This window comes from Engraulis encrasicolus, chromosome 3 (genome assembly GCF_034702125.1).
Source record: "Engraulis encrasicolus isolate BLACKSEA-1 chromosome 3, IST_EnEncr_1.0, whole genome shotgun sequence".
NCBI classification, from domain to species: Eukaryota; Metazoa; Chordata; class Actinopteri; order Clupeiformes; family Engraulidae; genus Engraulis; species Engraulis encrasicolus.
Genome location: NC_085859.1, coordinates 14,378,608 through 14,389,130, shown reverse-complemented (window position 1 = coordinate 14,389,130; position 10,523 = coordinate 14,378,608). Strand labels below are relative to the sequence as shown.

Here is a 10,523-nt window from a genome sequence, read left to right as displayed (position 1 = left end):
CAAAAACAATCTTTAGAGGGAAGAGGAAGACAATTGTTGTTTGGACAAAATGGTGCAGTCAAAACAGTTCTTCTCAAAACTGAATAAATGATTTAAAAAGGTTTTTTTGAACGGCTCTTTGAAAGGAACGAGCCACTGATCCAGATCCCATCAAAGAACCATGAATCACATCTCTTCTTCCTTACCCTGGCTGTCATGGCCTCCATCACTTGATCACATTTACTTCACCTGTGCTGCCTTCATGAAACCTAAGAAATGAAAAGAAGCCTGACGTCTACGTTCCCCTCCCTCCATCTCGGGCTATAAAAGGCCCATTGTGTAGAGAGTTCAGCCAGGGCTGCGACTGGACTCTTCAAGCTGAGGGCATACGGAACACAATGTGGCTCATGTAGTTTTCTGTCAAATAGAACTCCATCTGTGGCATTTGATGTTTTTTTTATTTTATTATTTGACCTCATCTAACCAGGAAGGTCCTGTTGAGGTATGAAACCTTTCCTTCCAGGGAGTCCTGGCCAAGGTGGCATAAAAAGCGTTTAAGAGACATTCCACCATGAATGGAAAAGATGTTCATTTCTCACCGCTCCTCGAGTTAAATAAATGAGGTTTACGTTTCTCCCCATCTGTTCTGCTGGCCGCTCCCTAAATCTGGTGACATACTAGCCTGACATGCTAGCCTGGCGACGCCATCCATGTACTCCACCCAAAGATTTTGGCTCCGCACATCGTCTGGCAAAAGCCTCGAGCTCGCTTCTCTCAGTGTTTAGCCAATCAGCAAACAGTTGAGTGTGGTGACGTAGAACTCACCCGCGAGATCCATTACTGATTGGTTAAGGTAACTATATTCACACTTTCGTTTTGTTATTTCTATGCTTTTGCGACGCTATAACATAACAGGCATGCTAATAAAGCACAATATGGGTTTTAATTTGAGTTTGGAACTCCAATTAATTGAAATGATAGAGTAAGATCAGACCATCTCCCCCCGGTCATGGAGACGGATTCCTCATGGCTTTTGCCAGACTGATTGACGGAGTCAACAGTCGGCTTTCCGCCCAGGCTAACAGCTTGCTGCTATTTCAGACAATTATTTTGACAAAGTTTTTGATGAGAGTCCGCACACCTCGAATGTTTCTTTTTTAGCAGGTGCAGCTTTTCAAGGTACTCCAGTCTTCATTTAACTCAAGGAAGAGCGCGACACTGCTTCTTCACAGTTCACCACTTTTTAATTTTTTTCTTTGGTGCTGACGTTTCGGCACTAGGCCTTCATCAGAGAGTGATGAATAAAGGCCTAGCCTCTGATGAAGGCCTAGTGCCGAAACGTCAGCACCAAAGAAAAAATAAAAAAAGTGGTGAACTGTGAAGAAGCAGTGTCGCGCTCTTCCTTGAGTTAAATGAACATTTCAGAAAATTATGCAATGACGCTTTAAAGGTGCACATTAGGCCTATAATTTCTTAAAATGATAGTCAGACTTAGCTCCAGTTGTGGCTGTTGATAAGGTCTGCCAAAGATTCCAAGGCACACTGCTGGTGGTTTAGGCTCTGAAGAAGACAGTAGTCGCAACGCGTCAGCCCGTTTAATTAATGTTTTTTTAACTTCACCAGCAGTGTGCCTTGGAATATTTGGCAGACCTTATCAACAGCCACAACTGGAGCTAAGTCTGACCATCATTTTAAGAAACTTTATTTCCTTGAGCCAATGAGCACCTGCTAAAGAGAAAAAAGTGAAGCAGCACTCCTCCATGATCAACATTCCCTAGTGAACAAGTTGATTTTTTTTAGCATATGTGCACAGTATAATATTTGTAACAGTTTCTTTCCAGAATTTATGCTGCCCGTTCACAAATGTTACCCTTTTCACAAATAGGCTATGTACAGTACCACCACCATCAAATTCTAAGTATTCGTTGTGAAAATTGCCCGTGATACCTACTCCACAGTGCACCATTAATATTAAGGTGTCAAGAAGCAGAGTCAAGATTTCCATGGCATTGAAGATGAAAAAAAAAGTCACTTTGAGGTTCCCTTTATGTATACTGGGTTAATTGATTTGCAGTGACATTTGACGTGTTCTTAAAATATTTAAGACTTGAATATATAAAAATAGATCAATAAAAACAATCCTGTGTGTATGTGTGCGTTCGTGTGTGTGCGTGTGTATGAGTGTGTGCATGTGCGTGCGTGCGTGTGTGTTCGCACGCATGTGTGCGCTGCTTGTGTGTGTTAGAGGTGGCCGTGGGGGGTCATTATTACTGCGTCTCCAAACTCAAGGAGACCTTTAAGGCTGAGTGGTTAATCCTTGGCCTTTAGCCGCATCAATGAGAGCCATCTCTCAACAGGCTGGAGTCAACTCAGATATGGCAGAGATAAGGCTGCACAAAGCACCCCTCACAGCACCCACCTTCATAGGCATGCAAATAGGGACGAGGTGACGCTAAAACACCTGCCCCTTTGCCCTACTGGATAAAAATTGCCCTTTTTAAAGTTTTTGTCACAATTTAGTGTGATCCATGTTGACATGATTATCAACAAATGCCTCACGATCAAAAACATATGACAACAATGGCCCGATATAATATATAGTCTCTATTTTAAGGCAGTATAGCCCAGTCTGCACAAAGCAGCTCTCAGAGGAACTACCTTCTTCATAAGTAGTGCTGAGAAATGGAGGGGAAGTCACCGGCGGACATGGCACCTCACCTACATGACCGTTTTAAGCTCATTTTTAGCTATTTAGAATTTATCCCTCCTTCCAGATTTCCAGATCTTTGAGTTTAATGCTTGACTTATTTCTGCGGAAACGTAATCTTTGGCGAAATCATGGAATAGGCTACACATAACAAGTCATAATAAATACTGGTGCTGGTGGTGGTGATGCTGATGCTTATGCTAATACAGTATATCACGAAAGTGAATACACCCCTCACAGTGTTTGCAGATTTGTGAGTATATCTTTTCATAGGAAAGCATTACAGAAATTTCACTTTGACACAATGATTAGTGACCTTTTAACAACATATTTAACCGCTTAAATTTCTTGTTCACTCAGAAAAAAACAAAATACAGCCATTAATGTTTGAACATGTACTCACAAAAGTGAGTGCACCCCAGATTAAAATCGGTAGAGAAGGGGCTGTGTTGGATCGAATCGTCTCAAAATGAAAAGGGATTGAAAGGGAGGTCATCAGTGTGCGTTTCAACCTTTCTTTGCATTGAACTTTTACATTTTGAGTGTGCACTTGGCTTAAATAGATTGGTGTGAGATTTGAATGCATTCCTATGGAGAATATCATTATCTGCTTGAGTAGTCACAGTGTTGACATGCATGTTTCTTTTAGGTGTATTTCAGATTGCCAATGTTGACAGCATTCATGCATCCCCAAACCATGTCAGTCCCACTACCATGCTTGGCTATTGAGAGGATACACTTTTTTTTTTGTAAAACTCACCACCACACATGCTTGACACCATCTAAAGCAAATTTATCTTGGTCTCAAGACAGATGAACAGACCAAGGATATGGATCACTGGAACCATGTCGTGTGATCTGAAGAGTGTAAAAGTTCTGATGACCTCCCTTTTCATCCCTTTTCATTTTGAGACGATTCGAGCCAACACAGCCCCTTCTCACAAATCTGCAAAAACTGTGAGGGGTGTACTCACTTTCGTGATATACTGTAAATATTCATGAAAAGGATAACTTTTGTGTAATAAATCTTGAAAAAGATGACATTTGTGAGGGGGCAGCATACATTCTGGAAATAAACTATTTTTTTACATACTCAACCTTTAACTACTCTTTCTGTCCTGGGCACCAGGGGAGCATTTCTCGAAACCATAGTTACTAAATAGATTAGCTACTTTGCTGTTTGCAATGCAATTTTCCATTGGCAACTACCCAAGTTGCTGGCTTCTATACTTTCGAGAAATGCACCCCAGTGTTGGAACTGGGTCACTCCTGAAAAAGCAGGACAAAGTACCGTAGGCCTACTCCTGAATCCTGCGCTTCATACCCTCCCTGTGATTAAAGACAGCGAGTTGAGGCGAGAGCTTTCAGTGGGAGCAGGAAGTGCAAAAAGTCTCTCACATATAGGCCGAACAATTTGCTCCTCTAACCCAGTGTTTCTCAACAGGGGTGCCGAGGCACCCTGGGGTGCCGCAGGCCCCCCTCAGGGGTGCCGTGGAAACATGGCTGATAAATACATTTTCTAATATGATATATATTTGTCTAAATCAATACATGAATGCTTAGTCAGTGGAATCTTTCATCTGCCATTTACTCACAATAAGTAAATGTAGGTCTCCCCAGTAAGCTGAATCTTCGAACGTAGGTTGTATGATCTCCAAATGTGTTAATTTTCTAAGCTTGTGTGGTATCGGATGCGATGCCATGTTACAGCTTGTTGGCTTGGGGTGCCTTGAAATTTTTCATGAATTGAAAGGGTGCCTCGACTAAAAAAAGGTTGAGAAACACTCCTCTAACCGGTTCCCTTTTGTCTAATCTACTTTATTTCTATTAAGCTTATGCATAATAATGGATAGCCTTGTAATAGAGAGAACCAGCAAGCTGTCCATCAGAAATCCAAGTCAGGTAAAGGACAAAATGTCAAGATGCTGTTGTGTTGCTTTTCAAAGCACTCCCCCATTTACTTGTGGGAAATAAATCAAGCCACTGTTTATTCAGCAGGAGAATGGAGGGATGGAGAGTGAAAGAGAGCCGCAGGGGTGGACTGCGCTGGGATCGAAAAGCAGACTGGGCATTTTTTGGCATAGACCGGCAGCTGCTCACACAGCCCACTTGCTTTTCTACGATATGATTGGCTCAGTTCGTTGTCTATATTACAGATGGACCAATGGATCTAAATTGTGGGCTGGTCTGGGGAAATAAACAACAACAGCATTAAAAAAATGCTGCCCAAAAAAAAACAAAAAAAAAAACAGGGGTGTGTTTCTCAAAAGCATAGTTGTGAGCCAATTAGCAACTTTTATAGTTGCCAATCTGAAATTGCATTTCAAACAAAGTAGTTAACGTAGTTAGCAACTGTGGCTTAGAGAAATGCACCCCAGCATTGGACCCTGAGCAGAGGTGCATCTTGTCACCATGCTAGGCAGGCAGCCGCTTGGGGCCCTCAAGCCTATAGATGGTGAATAACAACCTCAGAGTAACACACTTTAACCCTTTAAGACACGGCTTTATAAGTTAGCTGTTACCAGAATGGCAATGACCAATTCGTAATGTATTACTAAAGTCCCTGCGCACTGACATAGTAGTGTAGTACTATAGTAGTTAACTTTCAATGTCTATTACAGCGTGCCACAGGAGGTACGGCGTGCATTAAGGGGTTAAACTACAGTAGTGGCGATTAGTTGTGAATGTTCATTCTTTTGAATTTTTGCTTGGGGCCCCAACTTGCCCTAGAATCGCCTCTGCCCCTGAGGACCGTTGAGCCACTGGGAAAATGCCCTGCATGCCAGATGACCTATCCAGCCCCTCTCAGAGCGGGATAGAGAGGGTGGCTTTAAGAGGTCCATTGCCATTGAAGCAAAAGCTGCCATTCATATGCATGCGACACCTGAGCCTTCTGGCAGCCCAAAAGGCTTCGTGCAGATCCGCAATGCCCAGGGCTGGGCTGGCCCAAATAAATGGGCCGGGCATATCATCTAGGATTGGTTCAACAGGCATTGAGAGATACAATGAAGCCTGTGACAAGATGTTTAATGATATAATATCTTGCAACTCCCACAATGCTTTATTTGTATCTCAGACTGTTTCAGATAGGGCTGCTATCGTGGCATGAAGATGTATGCCTTTTGAGGCCAACATCCTCAACAGTCCATTGGGCAAATGACCTGCATGCCATATGGCCAATCCAGCCATGGCTCTCTCTGGAGCAGATGAGAGTCACTCACAGCACAGAGCCAATGTCCCACGGCCCTCTTCCCTTGGTCACTCAGACACTTTTAAAGGGACACTGTGTGAGATTTTTAGTTGTTTATTTCCAGAATTCATGCTGCCCATTCACTAATGTTACCTTTTTCATGAATACTTACCACCAACATCAAATTCTAAGTATTCATTATGACTGGAAAAGTTGCACTTTTCATACATGAAAAGGGGGATCTTCTCCATGGTCCGCCATTTTGAATTTCCAAAAATAGCCATTTTTAGCTGCAAAAATGACTCCACTTGGACCATACTAGAAAATATTTGTTTATTGCTCAGTAAACTTTCAGGTAAAGATCACATTTGGCAATAGACAGCCCAGTTTCAATGAGCAGCACAGTTGCAGTACCTTTTTTGACCATTTCCTGCACAGTGTCCTTTTAAAGGAGCGAAATAAGGGGTACTGTTGTACAACATGTCAATGCACCCATCCATAAACGGGAACCTAGGATCGCATCCGGGGTGGGTCATTTCCCAACCCTACCCCATCTCTTCATCTCTCTCTCTCTCTCTCTCTCTCTCTCTCTCTCTCTCTCTCTCTCTCTCTCTCTCTCTCTCTCTCTCTCTCTCTCTCTCTCTCTCTATCTCTCACACTTTTCTTGTCATCTCTTCCCTGTCCTGTCCAGTAGATTAAAAAGCCCATGAAAATACATATTTAAGAGTGGAACCTGCTTGGAAGAAGCAGCAGAGATAGTATTTTGAAGACACTTTGAAGGGGCTGTTCTCTTTTTTTTTTTTTTTTTAAACCTTACTCAATCTTTTTTCCCCAGCTTGCTCCGTTAAGCCCTCTCCCTAGGCATACTCAAATTTCCTCTCCTCTGAGGATTTCATGGACACACACGGGCCAGTCCAGTGGCGGACATATCCAGTTTCATGTCCAAAGACTACCCATTGTTCCCCCACCTCCACCCATCACCACCACCACCACCACCACCACCACCACTTGGTGATATTTATCGACATGAGCGTCTTGTTGAAATACCTTCCAGGCCCCTCAAGGGACTTGGGTGAGTGATGGATACCAAGTGCATCTTTATTAAAAGTTTGTTAGCGTGAGGGAGGGAGGGTGGAACGCTCAGGGAAGGACTAACGGACTTGAATTAAGGGAGGGACCGGTGTTTTTTTGTGGCAGGTCCTCCTAAGCACCTGCTAGGTGGGGAAAGGTGGGCCTCAGAGAGAAGACTGCGGAGATAGAGGAGACGCACTGAGAAGGAGGTGGAGGAGGAAGAGAGACAGACGAGAAGGGAGATAGAGGAGGAAGAAGACAACGAAGAAGAAGGGGGTACAGAGACAAAGGAGGAGAGAGTTAGAGTAGGTGAGAAGGAGAGGTAGAGGAGGAACAGAAACAGGAGGAGAGAGGTAGAGGAGGTACAGAGACAGAGAGGTAGAGAGGTAGAGGAAGAAGAAAACGCAGACAAAGAAGAAGAAGAAGAAGAAGAAGAAGAAGAAGGGGGTGCAGAAGGATGGCGTTTCTCACCCGCAGGCTGGTGGAGAGGGTGTCTCTCTTCCTGTCGTTCGGGGGGCTGGTGACCACGTTCGTCACCACCTTCCTGCCCCTCTGGAAGACGCTCAACTCGGACCTGAACGAGATGGAGAACTGGTACGAGGGGCTGTGGCACATGTGCATCTTCACCGAGGAGCTGGGCCTGCACTGCAAGGTGAGGGTGTAAACCAGAGCCTTCATGGCGATTCGATTCGATATTAATAGTAATACTTTTGTTTTATATAGCGCCTTTCAAAACACCCAAGGTCGCTTCACCGGGTATCATGTAGGAAAGTGTGAATGTGTGTGTGCGTCAGTGTGTGAGTGTGTGTGTGAGCGCATGTAAGTGAATGTGCTTGTGCATAAGCCTCGAAAAGAGATGTGTCTTAAGGTGTTGTTTAAACATGGCCAGTGAAGGATATTGATTTCTTAGGCTAATGATTCGATTATTTTCAATATTTGCGAATGCTCTATGATTCGTTTAATATTTTCTTGCTTGTTCTTGGCTTATTAATTTAACAAAAGCTGAAATATCTACATGCACTTTATTTGAGTAACACTGTTATTACAGTCAATATTATTACTGCATGAGCAAAATAAAATACCTCACAAAATAAGTGCAGTAATAACAAAAAAAAGGATTAATAACGATTAATCGATTCTCTTGTGGACAAATCGATTAATTTAATCACCGGCTGTAGGATTGTGTGCATCGATACAAATGTATTAATGCACTATTTATTTTATTTTAATCCTTTACCTTACAAGTCTTTATAATGTATTGTGGAAGTGTGTGTGTGTGTTTCTCTTTGTGCTACTACTGCTGTAAAACAATTGCCCAAGCTGGGACAAATAAAAGCTACTTGACTTGACTTGACTGTATGATTATTTGCACCCCTACTGCAAGGCCTACGAGTCCATCCTGGCACTACCACCCGACAAGCTGGCGTCTCGGGTGCTGATGTTCATCTCCATCGCCACGGGGCTGCTGGGGGTCTTCGCGGCCTTCTTCGGCCTGGAGGGGGTCATCGACGGCAGCGGCGGCGGCGGTGGCGGAGCCCAGAGGAGGAGGAAGCTGAAGAGGGGGCTGCTCATCGCGGGCGGGGTCCTCATCTGGATCTCCGGCCTCACCACCCTGGCTCCCGTCTCCCTGGTGGCCTACTACACCGTGGTGGAGTTCTGGGACGAGAACGTTCCCGACGTGGTGCCACGCTGGGAGTTCGGGGAGGCCATGTTCTCCGGGTGGATCGCCGGGCTCATTCTTGTGGTGGGCGGCTCGTTTTTGTTCGTGGCCGTGTGTATGGGGGACTGTGAAGTGGAGAAGGCTGAGGAGGTGCAGGCACTTTCACTGGCACTGTCCAAGGACACGGCAAGGACACGGCCTTACCTGAAGACGGAGGTGCTATAGCAGGTTTTATTATTCTCTCCTGTTGAAGGGTTGGGGCGTGACACTGTATTAGATGCAGAGGTCCAAAGATGGGGAAATAACTCATTTACACCATTTTTTGGAGCAATATTTCCAATGTATGACACCAGTTGTGAATATTCCTGTTTGTGGCCATGTGTATGGGAGACTGTGTAGCTTTCACTAGCACTCTCCAAGGACACACAGAGGACACGGCCTTACCTAAAGACGGAGGTGCTATAGCAGTTTTTTTTATTCTCTCCTGTTGAAGGGTTGGGCGTGATATTAGTAGCAGTGGTGGAGGGTGCTGTAACTTTTTGTGACAACTAAGGTCATCCTTGGGGAAAAAAAGTCACTCCTGAAAGCCGTGAACAATCTTTTTACCTTTTAGAGTTGGAAAGTGTCAAGGAATTAAAATGCCTTTGAATATATAAAATAATAGATGTGTTCCGAATTATTCTTTTTTGCAAAGCTGTGTTGGTAACTCTGTACTGAATGGACACTCAAAGGACATTTCCATTTACCTTTCAGAGTTGGTAAGCGCCAAGAAATTAAAATGCCTTTGAATGTGTGTGTTTTTGGCAAGGCTATGCTGTTAACAGTACTGTGAATGGACACAAAAAGGTCATTTTTATTTGAAAAAGTCACTCCTGACTATCACTTCTGAAAGATCATCTACCTTTCAGAGTTGGAATGTGCCAAGAAATGAAAATGCTTTTGAATGTATGAAATAGCAGGTTTTGAATTTTGGCAAAGCTGTGTTGTTCACACTGTTGTGAATGGTCACAATAAGGTCATTTTCAGTTGACCTTTCAATGGATGTAATTTGAAGCGGGCTAAGCGCTTAGTTATTCCACAGTTCCTCTTAGTAAACTTGCTTCATCTGACGGCAAATCGGGTCACAATCAGCATGATTTTTCTCTGCACTGCTGTCCTGTCTGAGATCAAACGATCTCTTTTACTCCACAAGCTTGAATTAATTTTAATTGATAATAGAGGTATGTGGTGGCTGCCCCCTTGCATGGGTGAGGCATAAATACAATTTAATTGTAAAAGGTATGTAGTACATGTACTCCATGTCAAATGTGGTTGTTGCATGTTTGCATTAAAATGAAGTGATTGTTCAACATTTTTGGACAAATGTAATTCTTCTAGCTGTAGTCCTCATCCTCATCTTGACACCCCCCCCACCCGGAAAAAAAAAAACCTACATCAAGCCCTCGCATACACATGCTCGCACACACACACGCACGCATGCACACACAGGGGTACATTGAATTTGATTAATTTCCCCTCTGGATTAATAAATGATACTCTAATTAAAAGCACTGTCAGACAGCCTATAAACGACTCAACGGTGGCTGAAAGAATGAATGCTGTGCTTGCAATTCTCAGTTTTTATACGGCTCAGATCATCAATTTCTAAAGATTAATTGGAATGTTTGTAATAGTGTAATAGGTTCACCAAATAAACTACCAGCAAAGATACCAGTGTGCGGTGATTCATCCTTCATTTACTTGGATTACTCTTACTGCACATCACCAGCACCTGAACAGTGGTTGTGCACAGTAGGGGTGGGCGATATGGGAAAAAAATTGTATCACGATATTTTTGCATGAGATCACGATTTCGATATTTTATCACGATATTCAAAAAAAAAAAAAAAAAAAAAACGGGGCTACAAAGCTTTCTT

General features: G+C 43.4%; 1 protein-coding gene across 1 annotated transcript; it reads left to right on the top strand.

Annotated features, from left to right (window-relative positions):
- Positions 1 to 7,404: 7,404 nt before the first annotated feature.
- cldn26 (claudin 26) lies at positions 7,405 to 8,832 on the top strand. The gene is made up of 2 exons (XM_063194319.1): positions 7,405 to 7,599; positions 8,332 to 8,832. The coding sequence occupies exons 1-2, from the start codon at positions 7,405 to 7,407 to the stop codon at positions 8,830 to 8,832; spliced, it is 696 nt and encodes a 231-aa protein (XP_063050389.1).
- The last annotated feature ends 1,691 nt before the right edge of the window (positions 8,833 to 10,523 follow it).

What these genes read in the sequence shown, in the direction of transcription:
- cldn26 (XM_063194319.1), top strand. Translation starts at nt 7,405, where the DNA reads ATGGCGTTTCTCACCCGCAGGCTGGTGGAGAGGGTGTCTCTCTTCCTG. An exon ending in AGCTGGGCCTGCACTGCAAG is followed by an intron (nt 7,600 to 8,331) that starts GTGAGGGTGTAA and finishes CCCTACTGCAAG; the next exon opens with GCCTACGAGTCCATCCTGGC.